Here is a 20,502-nt window from a genome sequence, read left to right on the forward strand (position 1 = left end):
GCTGAAAGTGCTCTTTACAGCCCATGTGATGGGTTATCATCTGCACAAGCTCTTTCGGATACTTCAGACAGTGTTTGCATTTGTCAGTGTGAGCATTTCAGCCTTTCCTAGACAGTGATTCAGGAATCATCTGTCCCACTGCAGCAATAATTTCCTTATTCTGATGGTTTTGCTGATGTGAGTTAGCCATTGTGTTCTCTGGGTTGCTTGTGGCTTTGACTGAACCCATCAGATTTTTTAAGCAAACTGAAAGAATGTGGATTTAACAACTATTCAGCACAAAAGGCAAAGGCAAAAACCAGCAAGAATGATAAACTGAGTACACAGATGCACAAAACAGTAACAGGTGCTGTCAGTGACAGTAAAAAAGGCCAGAACTCCTATAACAAAATGGTGATAGGCTGCAAAAGGAAATTCTCAGGTGTTTTTTTGAAAAGTGTCAGCTGGGACTGAGAAGAAGGAAAGCAGAATGCTATGGAACTTTTAGGAAGATAAGAGGGTTTTTGGGTATTTTGAGAGGATTACTGGGATGTTTAGAGGAAGAATTAAAGGCAGGAAGAGGAATAATCAAGGTGGAGTGGGGAAGAAAAAAGTAAGGAATGCTGTCAATCTCAAAGTCTTCCAAGACTACCTTAGAACAAATAAGGGAGAATTCTGTCTATGTTGCCTCACTACACAGACAGGAGATCCTTCTGCTGCATTACTTAAAAGCTTCTCATATTTGGGTTGAGCTTTGGTGATAGGTTTTCTGTGTTCTCCAAGCTGAATCACATTTCATGTGAATAGGTTAGATTTTTTTAGGTAGATGATAGCTGCTACCTTGGTAATAAGGAGTAGAAGAGACTTAAAATGGGATCAGAAAGGACAAAAGGGAACATTACATTATTTTTTAGAGCTCTGACCAGTATCTGCATCTGTCATCAAGGAATAGGTTGTTGTATCTGGTACAGATATATCCATTAGGTCACAGGAGGTATAATGTTTTGATATGGACATATAGTTGCTGGACTGTCATGCTGTCATGCAGTTAATTAAATTTTTTTACATACATGTAATATGTGAATTTATGCTGATTAAAGGAAAATTACTTTGTTCTAAAGACTGGCACAGTGTGTTCTTAAACCCTGCAACATCATTCACCATTGAAAAGCTGGTGTTTGATGCTGTGCTGTGCCTGTCTGGCATGCACTTCATCTTCTCCACACCAGCCTGTATGGTGGAGTGTGTTGGATTTGTGACTAAAGCAGTGTTGATAAGCCAGCAGTGCTTTGGCTATTGCTTACAGTGTTCAGGCTTTCTCTGTTTCCCATTCCTACCCCTCCTTCCTTTGAGAGGTAGCCTTTGCTAGGAGACTGGCTGGGCATCAGTCTCGTGGGAAGTTGTACGTGATTGCCTTTGCATTGCTTCTGATGTTTTTTGTTGTAGATGTGGTGTTTAATTCCTCTTTCTTTCACTTACTAAACTGTCTTGCCTCACTCACAAATTATCTTGCATTTTTATTCTTCCATTCATGTGTGACAGAGAGGTGAGCAAGTGGCTCTGTGGGGTTTAGCTTCTGGCTGGGGTTAAGTTACCACAGGTGGTCCCCACCTGTAATTGATAAAAAAATGCAAATAAGCATTTCTTGATTTTTGCCATACTGATCTTATTCTTTCTAGGAGTTACAGGCATTTAAAGAATTCCATACTTGTGGATCCTGCCTTAAAGTGCCTCGATGTGATGTAGTGCTTTTATAAATCTTAGGGTTTTACCATGCTGAAACTCTGCAGCCTTCTGCATTAATTTCTGTTCTTGCTTTGTCTCCTCTACACTATCTCCCTGTTTGATCTTATACTTGAGGTAAAATCTCTGTGGGGTATAGGTCCTTATTTTCCAAGAAATGTCACACTGAAGTCTAGTCAGTGAGTCATAATGCAAGTCTGTCTCAAATTAAATAGGAAAGAAGGAAACAAGCACACATATATATACTTCCTTTTTACTATCTGAGTAGCAGCTAAAATTTTAGCACTTATGACAAAGGTATAAATAGAAAGGAATTTTTTTGTTGTTGTTTTCTCTGTTATGTAGTGAAAGAATTATATTTTACTGATAATTGTCTCTGAAGTAAATTCTGTATTTAAAGATTAGTTTAATTTTCTGTTGGCATTTTTTTATAAAAGAAAAGGCCCTAACCATTCATTTTAATAAAAAATGTCATCATTTTGGCACACTGAACTGGCAGGATTTTGACTAGTCTTGGGTAGTCACTTTTAACTGCAGTTTGCTTATAAAGCTTTTGTTTCTTTCTTAGTAATTGAATGAGTACAGTATGATTGTAACATGATCAGTAGAGCTCAAATAGACTGATGCTGTCTGCTTTCAGTTGTTGTGCTGTATCTCATCTGTTGTCCTTTTGGTGGGGTTCAAACTGTAGTTTCTGAAGCAGCTGAGCTGGTTTAGTGGCTCACTGTGGCTAAAAGAAGTTCCAAGTGTGTCCCTTTGCTAGGGCTGTTAGTACCCTGATGTGTTTCAGCTCAAGAGCTCTGTACCAGGTTACCTTTCACCAGCCTTTGTGTATCCACAATAGTTTTCTCTTGAACTGAGTACTGTGTCATGAGTGGCTTCTGTGAATATACTAACTGATGTAATCTGTATTGTGGCAAGAAACTGGGCCCTCTTTTGTAGAGAGTGGTGACCTTGTAAATCAGCAGAGTCCACCTTTCAAGCCACATCTTGGTTTAGCTGACTGCATTGCTAGGCTCTGCATCAGCCATCCCATTCAGTCTCAAATTCAGACTGCAACCAAAATGCAGCATTTTCAGATAATTGGGAGTGAGGAGAAAATGGGATATTCCAAATGGGACTGTTGAAGATTACAGCCTTTTGGAAAGGGAGATGCCACAGCTGGCTGTTTGCAGAGTCCTATTGGTCCTGGATAATAATGAGGTTTACATAGAGTTGAACTTTTAGAAAATGACTAAGATGTGAATGCCATGGGGAGGTTATGACCTGCTTTCAGCTTTAGTTTGAAACTAATGATTGGTTCTTTCATTTAAAAAAAAAGTGGTTTTCTATGGCTTGCAGATTTCAACTTCTGTTATTTGGGTTCTAAGTATCCCAGCTCTGGATGTATGGATATAACTGTTGTGGACTTTTTTTCTTTTGCAGTTGCTGCGGGAGCTCAAGCATCCAAATGTCATTTCTCTGCAAAAGGTGTTCCTTTCTCACGCTGACAGGAAAGTGTGGCTTCTCTTTGACTACGCTGAGCATGATCTCTGGGTAAGGTGAATTGTTTGTAGGTACCAGGCTTATAGTTTTAGTTGCAGCAAAGGGACAGGGTCAGGGGAGACACATCATTTTTAAACACAGTATAGCTGCTTACTCCATGTTTGTTGAAAGCATTTTCTTTACTAAAGGAAAAGCAAGAGAAAATGTTAAGTAAACTCACCACACAGTTAACCTGTGGTCTCTTTAAGAAGGTAAAAAACTGCAAAACTGCAGAAATCAGCTCTCAATAGCTAGAAGCCTACTTAGATACATGTACTATTTTAGCTAAAGTATGGTACAGGAAAACGTGTTGATTACACAGGTGAATTCCCTTTGAAAAATGACCAACTTTGTGAATAGGACGGTTCAGAGTTTTAGTTGCATTGATTGTCATCTGTGAATACAGATGAATACAGGATGAAATGAGAGTAGTGACACTGTATATTTAATTCATACATTTCAGTGGGAAAAAACTTTCTCAACTCATCTGCAGAAATTCTATGTATTTGGGAGGAAGGCTGTTTATTCCTAATTGCAAGATACAGCTTTAAAACATAAACCTGTTGGAGGCAAAGTAAATTTGTTTTAAGATACATACTGTATTCCTCTGTTAACTCAATGTTTGTAGGCTTAATATCCATTTGGAATACTTGAAAAAATAAAATAGCATGATAAAAAATTTAAAATACTGCACAGCTTTGACTTCCCTAAGTAAAGGGTGCGTTCCTCAAATTAATGCTGACATACATTTGGAGCATTGCTCTTAATGTTACAAATGCTAATCTCAAAAGATGGTAAGATTTGTATCAAAGGGTGCAACAGAAACAATTTGCAATGAAGTGGAAATTTTTTTATGAATGTGTACATGTGAGAATTGCACAGTATGAATTGTGAGTTGTTTTTTAGTCAGCATGTCACCTAGCACAAATCCAAGTAAAAGTAATTTCTTTTGGAAATGGTGTTCCTTATAGTTTGTGATTATTTGGTAGCATTTGCCTAAAAATGAGTGTGTCAGTTTTCTTTCTGCTAAGCTAAATGAAAGATACCTTCTAACAGTTATATGTATTGGAAGTTCTGATACTTGGTATTCAGGTTTGGTTACCTGAATAAAGAGACAAAAAAGTTAGCAAATAGTTGAAATGTTGAGACATTCTTGAGGCTGATAAATAGAAACAACAGCATCTGGAGGAAATGGAGTACAGTCAGTTTGTTTTGTTTTATTTTAATATGATGGAAAAATAAGAGCACTCTTTTTTTCACTACTTCCCCGTATTTTTGATATGCTAAGCTGCAGAGGTCTAGGAATGTCTGAGGATTTTTTTATTTCAAAATGTTCTACAAGGCTTCATATTTGTTAGGAGTGTTATTACTATGACCTGTCCTTGTTTGTATTTATACATTTCTGCATTGCTTCATATTTAACCTGAATCAGGACAGAAACACTGATTTGTATGTAAGTAACTTAGGAATGACCCTCAGTTTTGACCTTTATGCTTACATGCATATTCCTGTGTGAACATTTGTTTTGGAGTTGGTGGAAGTGAGGGGGGAGAGGAGGTGAAACTCTTGGCTTAGACGGAGGGATGCTTATGTATGTGGTGCTTGGCTGACAGTGCAGGGACTGTGGCCTTTTCATCAATACTTGTTTGCTCTGTGCATTTACCATTGTTAGGGCAGAAATGTGCCTGTTCCTCTCAGGAAGGCCAAACTTGGCTGCCTGAAGCAAAGGAGGGTGTATATGAAACTGGGCTGCAGCAGGAGAGGAAAGGAAGTTTCCCAAAGAGTGTTAGATAGTTGGGTTAGCTAATTGGCACCTGGAATATGAGGGGTCATGAACAAAGGAAGAGCACATGATAGAAGCTTGGTGCCAGGTTTTTGTAGACAAGATCTGGGCTGTTTTGATGATCACACAAGTGTGAGCCATGACAGAAAAAAAAGTGTGACTATGTTAAGAAGTTTGTTCTAGAAGTTGCCTCTGTGTTTGAAGGAGGCAAACATGGAAATGGTAACCATGACTATGGCACACCTTGCTGTTGAACTTAGTGACACCTGGGACTCAAGTGCTAAGGCAACACATCCTTTTGGGCTCCTCCTTGGTGCCAGACATCACTGCTTGTGTCTAAACTTAGAATTGCTAAAGGTTCTTTTTTCATGTCTGACTTAGTGGCTGACTTTCAGATGGACAGATTTGTAGACTTGATCTGTCAACAGCTTCTGTTTTGAGAGTACTGTGCTGTAATGGTATAGTAAATAAAGAAGGAATAAATCTGGACTTCTGATTTAAATGTGTAAAATTCCTAATACGGTTTGCAAAAATTTCTGCTTGGCATTAGGTCTTGAATGTTACAGTTATTATTACTGCAGGAGAACTTAAAAGTAGAATAATGGAGGTAATTCACTTGTAGCTCTGTGAATTTGATGTACAGGGTATCAGGGTAACAAAAAGACTCCCCAAACAAAAATGCCTCTAAAACCTGAAAGATCAGTGATCTGCAAGGAAATGTGCTTTGATGGTCATATGGTTCTGTATTCCTCATATTCTGCAGGGCTTAGCTGCCTGCTGGGGTTAAACCACAGCAGAAACTGTTTTAATTTTTGAGAGATTGCTTTGGGATAGTGATCATTTTACCTAGACAAAATTAATTTTTTAGTACTTAAGGCACATGTTTCTAGTTTGGAAAACAAATCACGAAAGATTGAAAAAACCCTAAGAAGTCTGTGTAAGGAGTTGATGGCAATCTTTTTGTGTAAACATTGCACTTCTTTTATTTTCATTTCTTTTTTCCCCTTTGCAGCATATAATCAAGTTTCACAGGGCTTCTAAAGCAAACAAGAAACCAGTTCAATTACCTCGGGGAATGGTGAAGTCGCTGTTATATCAGATCCTAGATGGTATTCACTACCTGCATGCTAACTGGGTGTTACACAGGGATTTGGTAAGTGAATCTGCAATGGGTTTTAGCACTGGGATGGTGATTGAGGGCAAGGGTTGTTTTGTTATTTTGGTTTTTTTAATGAAAAACCACTGGGGAACAAAAACCTTGATGCTAAGAGCATGTACTAATAAATATATATTTTTACATTGCCATCAGACAGCCTTGATCAGTGGAGTGAATTTTAAAAGCTTGCTGTGATCTGATATGCTTATGAGAGCAAGTGTATCAGATGGCTGTTTTTGTTTTTTGATTTTCTAAATAAACTATTTTAAATGGGTTCATTTAAATAGGCATGTTGAGGTACAAAAGAGGCCTCTAGTAGTATCACTGCAGGCAAGATAAATAGCTAAATACAGCTTTGGTGTAGGTGGGGAAGAATGACTGGCTGTAAGAACTGCTGAAAAAAAAGTTGTTTTTTTTCTGAAATTATCAGTTTAATGTAGAGAAGTGACTTTTGAAAGCATTATTTTCTCTTAATGTTTATAATCTACCAGCAATATAGCCATGCCAACTTTAGATAATTTCTCCAAATAAACTAATGTTTATCCAAACTACAATATAAGGAAAACATGTTTAACCTGAGTTAGTGTCTTTAACCAGAAAATTCTTTTCAACTGGTGAATCTCACCATTTCTTATATATTTGCCTTCAAAATATGCCCACAGCTAACTGGTGTTTTTTGTCTGTTGTCTTGAAATTGGGTAGTTTTTCCGATCCACTTGTCTGTAGCTCTTACTGTTTGATAGCATTCTTTTTTCTAATTTGCTTCTAAGTATACCACCTGTTTGACACTCTCTCATGCATGAATGTGATTTCAGTGATTAGAAGTGTCATTAATTTGACCTTTCTTTCCTATGAATCAGTATTACCAGTGATATTCTGTGTTAGGTGAAAAAATTCCGGCTTCCTTACTATTCCTTTAGAGTCACTTTTTGTCTTTGAAATAGCTTTAATAGTGTTCCTGGAAATGTGGTCAAGTACTATTTTTTTGACATCTATTTTTCATGCCTGATAAATGCTTTTACAGAATGTCAGTTTCTCCATTTAAACTGAAGGAAAAAGGAATATCTCTGATAAATAGCATTTTCAGACCTGAAATACAAGGAAGCTTTGCCTTATTGCAGTGATCATGTGGATGGTTTTCATTCACTCCTGGTTTTAGAAATGGAACAAAAGCCTCAGCACTGAGGGGGAAAAAATCAAAAAGATTCTGGTGGCTTTGTCATCTCATGAAGTAGTGGAGCAAAATGTAACATGGAAATACATAGTGCATGTTACTACTTAGACAACATTATTATATTTTTAAGAGGCGTACAGGAAGCAAATTATTTGTCATCAAGAATATAAATTTTTCTGATGTTTTACTTTCTACAGTTTTGGAAAATTTATGAACTTTAAATAATACTTAAAACTATGCATGTTGTTGGCTGGATGGCTCAGGAGATTGGTAATTTGTTACAGAGCCTTTCACATCTAGGGCTGTAGCTGAAATGCAGTTTAAGTTGGCAACTGCAAAACAAACTACTGCCATCTTAATTTCTGTGAAATGAGTTGGTGGTCTCAGTCCAGCATGAAGTTTCCTTCCAGCAGAAAATCCACCATCACAATTGGCTATCTTTTGATAATCTGAGGAAGAGACCAAAAGCTTGAGGCAGAGACTGAGAGATCGTCCCACTGGAATCTTGTCAAGCTCTGTTGGTGAGAATCCTGTAAGAGCTGTACAGGGGCTGCCTGTGCCACCTTGTCCATGGAAACCGTTGGACTTGTTATTTTGAAGCTGTCCAGTTTGAGCTGAATTCAGAAGGCACATGTTTCCTGAAAAACAAAAGACAGAATTGCACCTGCCAATGCTTTCTTTCTTTTATCAGGGTCTGGAAGTAACCTGAGTAACAGAAGGGATTGTACCTAGTGTTTTGTCTTGGAAAGACAGTGTCCTGTGGGTTAAGCTTGAGAACTGGGACCTCACTAACATTCTGATTTAAGCAACATAACTGGCATTAATGCTTAGATATGATTTTCTATTCCAGGATGCCTGTAAAACTATTCTTCAGGAATAACAGTGTTAAATCATCAGTTTTAACTCTGACTGGATAGATTTACTGTGTTTTTCCTACTGTGCCTTTAAATGATAGGTATTGCTGTAGTTTTTAGATGTTTTATGTTTTCCTGGATTTAGATACACCCACAGAGCTGCTTAAGTAATGTGCTTGCTTTTATAAGAGTGGTGGTGCTTGGGGCTTGTAGGAAGCTAAAGAGTATAGTACTTGGCAAAAGAATCTTTTATTCTCTCATAGGATAAGGAGTTTTTTTTTAATGGATATTAATTGTCTATATGATTACCTTCCATCTGAGTGCAGTTTTCTGGATTTGGATCAGTCTTCTGTTGGAGTTCTTTCTTTGTGGTTTTTTTTTAAGATGTTTTAGTTGAGTTAGCTTTAAGGTAGGTAATTTTTTAGAGATTTTTTGAGATTTTGACTTCTCTAACCAGAAACAAAAGATGGCATAAACCAGCTCCTTTCTTGCTAGCATGTACAAGCCAGGCACTAAAATGTAGCAGCTATTAAAAGCACATGAACTTAGACTGAAATTTGTCTTCACATTGTTGAAATCAAGAAATCTCAGCTCACGTAAGGTTTGGATAAAATGACTGTGTTCTGTATGAAACAGCAAAATCTGTTGGAAGACAATAATTCTGTTTGTGGGGTTTGTAGTCATGGTGTGACTTTTACAAAGGAAATGTGTGCAAATCGTTGCAGTAACTTAAGTACTTAACTCTGTTTTTCTTTCATTGTGTACATGAAAGCAAATTCACCATTTCCTTCAGAGCAGGGATAAGTTGATTGTATTTACCTTTGAATACTGCCTTGAATACTACTGTACTTGAGTAGTTAGCTTTTCCATACGTCTTTGAAACATACCAGTAAAATTTTTCAACAAATAAATGCCAGCCCTTTTAAAATTTCTTATTTGACTTGCATATTCTTCAGCTTCTTTAAATTTCATGGCTGAGAGCAAATGAAAGCAGATTGTTTATTCATGCTCTGACTGTAGCAGGAAGGAAATAAGAACACTTCATATAATTACCACAAAGTGCATCAATTATAGTTTTAATAATATTTTGAATTTAGTTATCGAGCATGCTTGAAACATACTGCATTTTGCTGACCCATTTTCTGAGTAATTTTTCCACTTTATAATATGCAGCTATTGTGCTTTTTCCTTTACTCAAAGTTCCTATTCCACACTAAAAATAAGCATAAGCCGATGATAAGCCATAGATCTGTTTTCATCAATATGCAGCCTCAACAAGGGAAACAGCAGCATGCACTTCACAGCATGCTTGGAAGGTTTTTTTAAAGTAACAGGCTCAAAATAGAGGTCCTTTTGAATGATACAATAACTTTTAAGCCTGTTAGCATTTGAAAGTGCTTATTTGTTTAATTTTTTTGGTTGTAGTCCTGTCTGCACAGTCAGGATCCAGTCTCAGGTAAGAGATGAGCACCCCTCCACAGTTTCTGTGTGGTGACAGTAAGATTAGTCTGCTATTTACATTAATAATGGAATTGGCACCTAAGCTAATTAAATCAAATACTTCCATGGTGCAGCAGTGCTCAAAAGCAAACCACCACCACCCCGAAAAAACCCCAACAAAAAAATCTAGCGGAAATCTCACATCTTGTAGTACTGCAGCTGGGACACTATTACAAAATTATTTTTTGTTCCTAAATCTTCAGACTACATTCCCTGGCCTATTTCTTTGTGCGTGGTGTTGGGTGAATGTTGAATACATGAATTGCCACTTGGCAAGTGAGGTATGGAAGTGGAGAACAAAGTGCTGGGCTTCTGCTTCCCATTCTTCTCTTCCTATCTCTTGCCAAAGGAATTAACAGTCTCCTAGCCTTTGTTAATCCCATCCATGTCCTGGTTAGCCTGGGGTTGTGTCACTGTGTGTGAACATTTGTAGACTGGCACTAGTGCAGTCTGGGGAAGGCATTCTAGTGTGCAGCTCAGCTCGAGGGCTGCTGTGGGACAAGTGCTGGCTTTGAGGCAGTCAGACTTTAATACAGTTGGCACATAGCTTTCTGAGATCTGGACTCTTCCCAAGGATATCTGCTACCAGGTTTGGGATTAGTGAGAACATTAAAGATGTTCTTTTAACAATGAATGAGGAAAAGCCACTGCTGGAGTCTTTTTTTGTAGACAGACATTTTTAAATGCGTTCTTTAGGCGAAGTTAAATATATGGAACTTTTACCGTGGTAATTTACCATTTTTCTCCTTAAAACTCTAGAATTCAAGGATATCTCCTTGTCAATATTTAAGGATTACTTCAGAAATACAGGAATGCTCTTCTGTCTTCCTATAAAGCTTCCAAAGCTGTGGTCATTTGAAAGAGTAAACCTAAAACCTTGAGAAGAAGAAAGTAATAATAGTGAAATTACTAGAAATAAGTTTGTAACTTTAAAAAGTAGGATGATTTTCTACTCTAAGTAGATCAAAAAGTAGTAGGTGTTATTTCCCAAAAGGTGTTATAATGACTTGCTGATGATTTGCTTTCAGAGGAGAAAAAAACCCCTAGCAATCCAAACCCAATCACTCTTCTGGTTGTCAGCTGTTATATTTCCCAAGATTTTTGTTTCCAAGGTGTTTTTCATTAGGTGTGTACTTTAGTAAGATCACAAAAGAGCAGTGTCTGGCAGAACTTTATTTTCTTGCATGTGCTTCTAATCGCACGCTTTCCTGTGAGTTGAACTTTACTATAGTTCTAAATATTCCATAGTTAAAAAAATATTATCTAGTGTTTCTTAATTTTTCTGTTTACAGGGAGCATGACTACTCCCTTGCCTGCCTTTCCAAGCACTTTCTTAATGTATTAGATTACACTTCAAAGCAGTAAGTAATGAAAATGTAGAAGTGATCAAAAGAGACTACAAAATTTTAGTATTTGGTGCTCATGCCAGTGATTAAAAAAAAAGAGAAGCAACCCAAAAAACCCTGAAAAAATAGCCTGCTAGGCCAAACTTTTGACTGAGTAATGTCTGTCAGTTTTGTACAAATGTAGATTTAAAGGTAGAAATAGAGCATTGGAAAAGTAGCAAGGGAGCTTTGAGTTCACCATAGAGAAGCCTGCAGAGGTATTATATCAAATCATGTGCTTCATATTCATATAAGCAAATAATTGTGAGACCATTCTCTTTGAAAGGTCATAGCCATCAGGGAAGTTCCTCAGGGGAAGAAAGCAAATATCACTCCAGTCTTCAAGAAGGGTCTGGGAAATTACATTCCCAGTCACTCTCACCTTGATCGCTGGAAAGGTGATGGATCACATCCTCCTGGAAGCCATTTTCAAACATTTGGGAGATATCAAGGTGATTGAGAGTAGTCAGCATGGATTTTTATGCAGGGGAGGTTGTGCTTGGCCAACCTGAAAGCTTTCAATGATTAGCTCAATGGATAGGCAGACATGTTACTTACTTTAGTGAGGCTTTCATCTCTGAGTCCCATCCAGCCTTGTTGACAAGCTGATGAAATAAACTTCACCAAGCACAGTGGAGGGCATTGAAAACGGGATGAGGGGCTCAGAGGATTGTGACCAGTGCCATGAAGCTGAGCTGGACACCAGTCACTGGTGGAGTGTCCCAAGGGCTGATTCTGAGTTCAGTGCTGTTTAACATCCTCATGAGTAACCCGAACAGTGGGAGAGCACACCCTCAACAAGCTGGCAGATGATTTCCAGCGGTGCCTTCCAGCCTCAGCCATTCTGCGAGTGTGCTGCATCTTCACCATTTGATTTGTCTTGAAAAATTCAATTACTGCTCTTTCCAAGTCTAAAATCCAACTCATGACAAATCAAGAGGAGAGATGCCAGGTGTAGGGGGTGGGCTATGTGGGAGCAGGTGTAAGATGAGTATGAAAGATCAAATGGCTCCCAAGGAATAAAGAACAGTGTGAAGAAGGCAGTGAAATAGCAAATCTATGAAGTGCAGCAGGATATTTTTGCAATGTATCTTGACTGCAGTACGATGAGAGGAATGACACAGGGCCATTTTCTTTTCCTGCAGAAAAAGGTGATGTATTCCCTCAAACTTTTTTGGGAGCTGTGTGGTCAAAAAATGAAAGATTACTGCATCATCAGTTGTTACAGACTTCAGTATGAAACATTTGTGCATCGGCATTATCTCTGGAATGATATACCCAAGCCATTAACTATTAGGCCTGTATTTTTCATTCTTTGCTGAAGGTTCTAAGTACTGAAATCAAATGGAAAATATAAATAAAAATAAAATTTTCAGTCTATTCTTCCAGTTGGGTTTGAGCCTTCACTGTAAGACTTCCTGATGATTTTGTAAATCAGTCTTTAAAGATAGTGAAAAGATTTTATTTTAATTCACAGGCTGTGTCCCTTCAAGCAATTTTTGAATCAGAATGTAATCTTTCATAGCTTTTTACAGGTTGATCATCTTTAACCTTAAGACTTATAAGAAAATGCAAGGCTATGTAAGAAGCTTTAAATAAGGATGGTGAAAGAATAGTACAGACTCGATTTATGTAGTATGTGAGATCAACAGATAACATTTGAAAATTTTTATCCAAGCAACCAGTGTTTAGCAAAAATGCTGAATCAATCATAGAAGTTACTCAATTTTTTATCACACAATGCTGTTAGATTACAATTTATAAAAAGATGGAGTGCTGAATAGGGCAACATTTGATGAATATTTTTCTGATTGCAAGTGAAAAGCTCATTTATTTGCTTGATTTAAGTGCAAGTAGGGGGGTGCAAGAGAAGGTCAGAAATCTCTATTCCAGGTACAGGTTTTTCAAATCTACCTCTCTCAGACTACTGCTTTTATTCACAGCCTCATTTGCTTGATGGTCAAGTCCAGCCTTATCCATAGTTTTTTGTAGCCTTTCGTTATCTTTGGCAGTTGTTTCCAAAAGATCTGACTATATGTGTGTGTCTGGGGTGCTGACTCACCTAAATTTACTTTTTCTTATTTTTAGCTCAGTATTTCTTTTCTGTAAATAATTCTCAAAATAATTAATCCTGTGTGGTGATAAAAGCCAAGTCTCACAACCTTCATGCTTAAAATGGACAGTAATATTGATAACAATTTTTTCCTCTGTTAATGAATATATCTTGTTTTGAAACTAAATACAATCCTTGTTGAAAGTTTAAAGGGAAGGTCAAAGTGGAACAATATATGTGTTATAAGGAGGGTTTTGCTAATTTACCAAGCCAATAATATGACCACACTTAGACACAAGTACTCAGACACTGTTTCTGCCTAGAGGAAGTGCAGGTAAAGTTCCTGAATTTGGTGTTCCGAAATCATTGTGGTCTTCTACATGAAAGAAGTACAAGGTGGAGAAAATAAATGGAAGAAGTAAGAGTCCTTTTTGAACTGCCAGCTGATGTGTTAGGGACAGACAAGTTGAAGATTTGTAGGCATGAAGTTGCATTACATGATTATTGATATTTTAGTGAGATATTTTTGCGTTATCTGGTGCAGAACTGTCAGACGCAAGAAGCAGTGGAAGCATCTATTTTTTCCCTGACATTTCTACATCATTGTACATGGAATAATTTTAACCAGCAATCTTGGACCAGTTAAAAGGCAATGAAAACTGTTGCAAAAGAGAAATTCCAAATATGAATCTTCTTCCTCATTCCTCTGGAGCCATTCAGGACTAAAATGAATGTTTCAGAACTGATCTTTATAACCATTTGCATCTTTATCTTACAGGGTATGAAATCAATTCAGGCCTTTTCTGTGCCATTGGGAAGTTTGTCCTTGTCTGGTGGAATATACATTTAATTACAGCACCAGAAATACATGCGTCTTCATGTTGCATATTGACTTCTAAGCTGGAAACAAAGTGGTGCTTTAGAGTTGTAGACAGACAAAATGGCTTCTACAATCTCTAGGAGAAAATAGTTTAGAAAATGCAAGTTGTGTTGCATGTTTTACAATAAAAAGAAAACTACGTTGGTCTGTTGATACTCTGTTTGCTTAAGGAGACAAAGCTTACCTGGGTGTGCTGATTCTTAGTTTCCTCAAGTATCTGTTTGTATCTGTTAGCAAATTTCAGGTACATCTGGTAAAAAGATATGGTATCAAAACAGACTGTTTCTTTCAAATGTCATGAAAGGCAAATGTCATATAGAGGAGGACATGTGTTATGGGGGAAATGTATTGATGGTTGAACCAAGGACAAATACTGGAAAGCTTCTTTTGTTTTTTTCAAGCTTAGAAATATTATGACTTTTTAAAATTCTGGGTCATTTTAGTAAATTTATAACTGAAGTAGAATGGTGTAATTGAAGTAATATATTGAGGAATATAATTTGCAGATGATTATTTATGTCTATCTGCATATATATGACACATTGGGGGATGAAAATGCTTCAGCAGCTGGGCAGACTATATTAGATTTCTTTCTTATTTGTAGCTATAAATTTGTCCTTTTGTTACTAGCCTGTTATTTCATTTGCTGGCTTTCCAAGATGGCCAGATATGTGATTCTGGTGCTGTAAAGAGTAATGTAAGTAATCCTTCACTTTTTGAACTTAAACTCAGTCATCTCAGTAGTTAGACTAAACTGGCTGCAGGAACTCTTTTATCTGTATATGTAAATACAATAGGGGTAAGAGTTTTGCAGGGGAAAGGTGTGCTAGAAGCTGCAGATCTAATTCCTGCTGTAAAGACGATGTGCTGTACTAGCCAGATGGAAGGAAAAAAAAAAAAAAAAAGCATAACTTGTGGTTCTGACCTAAGAGAAATATGGAGGACCAGAAGCTCTTTGATCACAAATGTGCCTTTAAAGTAAGTTTAGTCAATAAAAACCCTTCAGTAGGATTTAGTAAAGACCCTAGGTTATGATTTTAGAAACACCTAAATGCAGTTTGAATTTTAGTTTTGTTGGATTTTTTTTTACTGCTAAGTACCTTGTTAAGGTTGTGGAAAAGTTATCACATCATAAAATGCTGTGGAAGGTAGGAATATGGGTTGCCCAAAATATAGGAAATAGCCATAAGTGTTTTCACTGCAGTCCGCTGTATAAAGAAAATGCTATCTTCTGTATGAATGATCTATATTCATGATAGAGAGGAAGAGATAAGAAAACAGTCCTTTGAGTAACTCTAATCTGAGGAGTTTTAAAGTAACGTTATGAATAGGACACACATCCCCTGTAAAAGCTTGTTCTTTATGAACTCCCAGCTTCATCTGTCTTACTGTGAATATGAGTGACCTAAAAGGAGATACTTGGGATGTAGTTTGAAATACTGTGTTTGTTCTGTGCATGAAAGTGCTCTAACAGGTAAACACAAGCAAAGCCCATGCAACCACTGGAAAGTGCATAGTAGTAAATTACATGTACTTTTTATCTTCAGTATTTGTTCTTAATCCAGATCAGGGAGGAATTATTTATAGTCCATACATGTGGGGTGATATGAAAGTAATGAAAGTATTATTTAAATGGCAAACAACGACAAAATAAGGCTTTTAAAGAAAATGGCAAGGGTTAACACAGCTGCATGTAAACCAAAGAGTAAATACGGCAGTTTTCTGCCTTTTTTTGAAAGTTTTGACATGTGTGTGATTACAGTACTACTGAATGCCTGCCATCCTGTGGAAACTGCTCCAGCTAAATTACTGAGCAAAAATGGTACTCAGGGTTTTTATTACATGTTTAAAATCCTTACTTGTGGGGCAGAACTTTGAATTTAAAAGGGAGATGGAATTATATCTAGAACAACATAGTACCTGAAAACCAGTTTCAGAGCATGCTTTGGTCCTGCTCTGATGCGTCCATTGCATCCAGAGTCATTCTAACCTATGGACAGAGTAATCACTGCTGTAGCAAAACCCACAGGAAATATATTTCTTCAGAGCCATTCATTTTAATGTATTAGGTTTGTTACTACACTTTTGAATGATGTGTTAATGATATTTGATATGGTAGATTTTCCTGCTGTAATAATATTTTTGCCTATGATATCCACCTTTCCTTGCTTTAAGGCTTAGTACAGAAAGTCATGCTCTGCCACTTGTGCTGGCATTTCTAGGGAGTGAAAGAGTTGGCCTGAAAAGAGTATTTTTTTTTTTTTTTAATTCAGCTTAAATTCAGTTCCAGTGAAAGTGAGGGAGCCTGTGTATTAGGCTGTGTGCACACTTTTAATAAGTTGCATAGCCCCAAGTTGGCAGCAATTGAGTGACAGCAGTAAAAGAAAATTTTTGGAGTGTGTTCAGAGTCTAAAAACTTAGTAGTGAGACTAACAGCTTTCATCAAGCTGAAACAGAGATAAAATATGGTTGATGGTAACTAGCAGAAGGCCCCTTGACATAGATACAGCATGCCTGTATTTTCTATCCTGTCCAAATACTTCCTGTACTTTTAAAATTTTTGGACATGTGTGCTTTGATAATTTAGGGGTTTGTTTTTGTTTTTGTTACTGGTAATTTTAAGGGCTCCCAGTTTTAAAGAGAATTTTATTTAGATGGTCAATTTATTTATTTTAAAGAGCTCTGTGATGTTCTTTATAAGAAGATAATAAACAGAAAGTATTACACTAAAATACACTTTCTTAATTTTCCAGTGCTTTTTACAATTAATGTTTTCTGTAATCAGAATATTTTAATGTTTAGATTTAATACATGTTGTGGAGCCATTGTTTTCACCAGTGTTTGTGGTGGTCTTTTGATTATAATGTATTTTAAAACCCCAATCAGTTGCAAAAGAAAATGCACATGTTTGAATTTGAGGAAAGCAGTTAACTTCAGAAAAGTGCTGATACTATCATTTGTATAAGGTTATATTGTCGCTGCTATTGTGCTAGTAGTCAGTTTTGTTCAAAGTGGAAAGAAAATGGAATTATTTTCCCTAATTTTAAACTGCTCCCAAAAGACAGTTCCAGTCCCTAAGAATGCAATAAGGGAGAACACCACCTTGATAATAAGGAAATATTTTGATGTAGGTTATGACTGCTTGAAGATCAACAAGGTTGTTAGAGATGTACCGGAAGAAGCATAAACATTGAATCTTTTCTGAGTCATAGACTTTGAGATAGAGTGTGAATTTTGCAAGCCAAAGCTGAAGGCTAGTAGATTTTGCTGCACAGCTGTACTTGTCAGAGGACCTAACTGGGAAGTGATAAACCACATCAGTCTACTACAATTTCTATCACTGTGCCACAAAAGTGCTCTTCTGAGCAGGCTGCAACTTGCTAAGCCCTTGTGGTTTATTTTCAAAACCTTTTTGATTTTTTTTCTTCTCAGCAAGACATTTTTAACTTACTTGTGTTTCATGCTTCACAGGCACTTGCTCATGCACAAGTGAAGAAGTTCACTTATACTGTTGTATGATTATGGGGTTGAGTTTTTAAATCTGTATTGTTTAATATATATTATAATTCCTATATTGTTTAGTATGATACTTTGAAGTCTAAAGTATAAAGAAGTCATTCTCTATAAATCATAATAGAATCATTGTTGAGGTCATAGTTGAAAAAGCAAAATAATTCAGGAATAGAAGCCCTTTGTCTGGTATTGTTCTTTTTAGGTGGCTCATCACAGGTAGAAATGGATGGCATAGCCAGTTCTGTAAACTAGTGGCACAGCCAGTAAGGATGAACATATGCAGTTAACAAATATCACTGGTGTGACTCAGCCCATCATTGTGAGTCCTCTACTGAGTAATACTGAGTATTGGATTATCCAAATGAAAATTGGTTAGGATTATACTAAAACCTTATTAAAAGGTGCATTAAAAAGGACGTGTAGAGTATGAGTCTGTTCATTACTATACATAGAAATGTTTCAAAAAGTTAATAATGTGGATGGGGAGGAGGTGGCATTCACATTATACCACCATAATACATAATTTAAAGGAGTTTGGATTACTCACTGATACCTATCTTTAAAATCAGTCTTTGAAAACTGGTGATTTCAGAAAGACTAGTAGCAAAACATGTGTGGAATAATAGTTCCTGCAGACCTGGTTTGATCCAAAAGTACTAAGTATCAAAAATTGCAATGACTATGCTGTCTAAAAATGCCCAGTTCTTTCCACACTGCTTTGGTGAGTAAAGCTTAATGGAAGTATTTGGCCTAACACAAAAATACTTTTCCAGGAGCATGAGACAATGTCCTAGAATTTGCAGACATATAGTATACAAACATGGAATAAATAATCATCTCCTGCTCCTATCAGTGACTTTCCTCTGAGCAGTGGGAATGATGTTTTTTTTCTTTTTTGTCACATCTCATTACGACACAGACTGGTATAATTTTCATTTTATTTTCATTTTTGCCTTCAAAAAAGCAATTCAGCTATGTTCTGAAATCTAGTTTTCCCTCTTTGAAAGAATACAAACATTTTCAGTGTATGTTAAGAAGCAGTATGTGGCTGCAGTGTTCATTCAAAGCAGTCCTGCCAAAAAGAAAATGCATGGCTGGTAACCTTAACATGAATCAATAGCCTTACACAGTGAGGCAGGATACCATACTGGGATCATACAAAGTGGAAGATGCTGTGCAAGGCATGTAAAATAATCCCTCCACTGCATTTAGTGTTAGTGAAGCCTCAGCAGGAGCAGTGTGTAGTTTGGAGCACTTGAGTTCAAAGAAATGGGTGGCCCAAGGCAGAACAGCTGGAGGAAATCAACAAGAATGTTCATAGATCTAGAACAAAAAAAATAGCCTGCTTGAAAACACAGAGCAAGAGAGAGGTTTTGGGTTTTTTTTCATCTAGGTGATAGGACTGAAGAGAGGTGTTTGTCCCAGGAAGTGTAAGAAGTTCTTGCAGTGAAGGAGTGGTTGTCTGTGCCTTCTGCTAATGAAGAAGAGAAGAGAGCTAACCTTGTCTGTTGTGTTAGAAGGAAAGGAAAAAACCACTGCAATGGAGAAGAGTGAAAGAGAGAAGATTGAATGGGAGTTGTGCTGCCTTCATCACCTGACACTTCAGGATCAGAGGGAGCATGAGCAGCATTGTGTGAGATCAGGCAGATGGGTAAAGGTGACTGTCTCAAGTTCTTCACAGATCTGCAAACCTCTCTTGGTTTTTACTTCCCTTGGTTGAAATGAGCCTGCTTTTTAGGATTTCTCTTTGCATTTTTGCAAATAATTGTTAAATTAGAAATACCTAAAAATGTATCAGTAGGGATTTCTGATTTCTTTTCAACAGTAATAGTGATTAAATGCACGAGATTAGGATTTGTCCAGGAATCATAAGGAGTCCTAAAAAGCCAGATATAGGACAAGATAAGATTTAGTGCTGTGCCATGGTCACAAAGTGATTCTTTCATGAGAGTGAATTCTCCCTCTGCTGCTGAGGTGGGTTTGGGAGGAGAAGGGTGATTTTTATTGAATTTAGTTCTACGGGATTGCCAGACACTTTGTTGGTCTCTGAAATACTCAGCTGTACATCACAGCATGACTCTTCACATTTGGTTTAGGATCATAACAGTTTTCTCATGTGCATTTGTCTGGCACGCACAAATTATTTTACTGAATGGTAAAAGTAATTAGGATTTTATTAATACAAAAGTTAGGGACTTTAACTTGATAATTTGTAGTTAGAAAAAGAATATAGGTGCCCTTAAGTAGAGTGTTTTCAGAACATAGTATAAGAATTGCTGAAAGATTTTGCTTCATGTTCTCAGCCAAAGTAATTTGATAAGCAGTTTCAACTTCAATTTTCTCTGGATAATTAGAATTAAACTGAAAATTAACAAATTAAACTAACGCTTATCCAAATTTCTCCCTCCTGTTTCTAATGACTGCTCATTTTTCTTTGCAAATAAATTTCTAATGTGTAAAGAGTTGCCCAAAGAGACAAATCTGGGGAGTTGTTCAATTTTTTTTTTTTTCCCAGATAGTTGACTTGATTAAAAGATACCTTACAATAATTCCTGACACATTTACTTCTGTTAGTGGACTTCAGTGTTTTTCAGGGATTCTTCAAAATACGTATTATTTCAGTACACCAATACTATCTATACTGATTCCTGGTAGATCTTTCTATTGAATTTAACTTGAGTGGTCTTGCTTGGAAAGTGTTTTGAACTAAGAATGTTGTTCCAGTCTATGTATACAGTGATTTTAGAAATGGAGCCTCCAGAATGAGACTTCTAATTCAATTTTTTTTTAAACTGTGATGTATTTTTACAGTGATATGACTACATAACTATTTTTGTCTGTAGGAAAAATCTTCTGTTCCAAACACAGCTGTTTCAGCAAAGGAGACCTGTGCCTTTAGAAAAAGGTGAACTGATTATTCCAGACCAACTGAGAGTTATTTTTTTATTTTGCTGCTTT

General features: G+C 36.8%; 1 protein-coding gene across 5 annotated transcripts in view; it reads left to right on the forward strand.

Annotated features, from left to right (window-relative positions):
* CDK8 (cyclin dependent kinase 8) overlaps nt 1-20,502 on the forward strand; it is a 73,583-nt gene that overhangs the window by 30,571 nt on the left and 22,510 nt on the right. For 4 of the 5 annotated variants that reach the window (XM_056486186.1, XM_056486167.1, XM_056486177.1 and 1 more), the window contains exons 3-4: nt 3,148-3,258; nt 6,042-6,182. In XM_056486186.1, the coding sequence (XP_056342161.1) occupies nt 3,148-3,258; nt 6,042-6,182 (252 nt within the window). Of the gene's footprint in view, nt 1-3,147; nt 3,259-6,041; nt 6,183-20,502 lie in introns of those variants that run through there. The other variant, XM_056486200.1, reaches the window with a different exon arrangement.

This window comes from Oenanthe melanoleuca, chromosome 1, assembly GCF_029582105.1.
Source record: "Oenanthe melanoleuca isolate GR-GAL-2019-014 chromosome 1, OMel1.0, whole genome shotgun sequence".
NCBI classification, from domain to species: Eukaryota; Metazoa; Chordata; class Aves; order Passeriformes; family Muscicapidae; genus Oenanthe; species Oenanthe melanoleuca.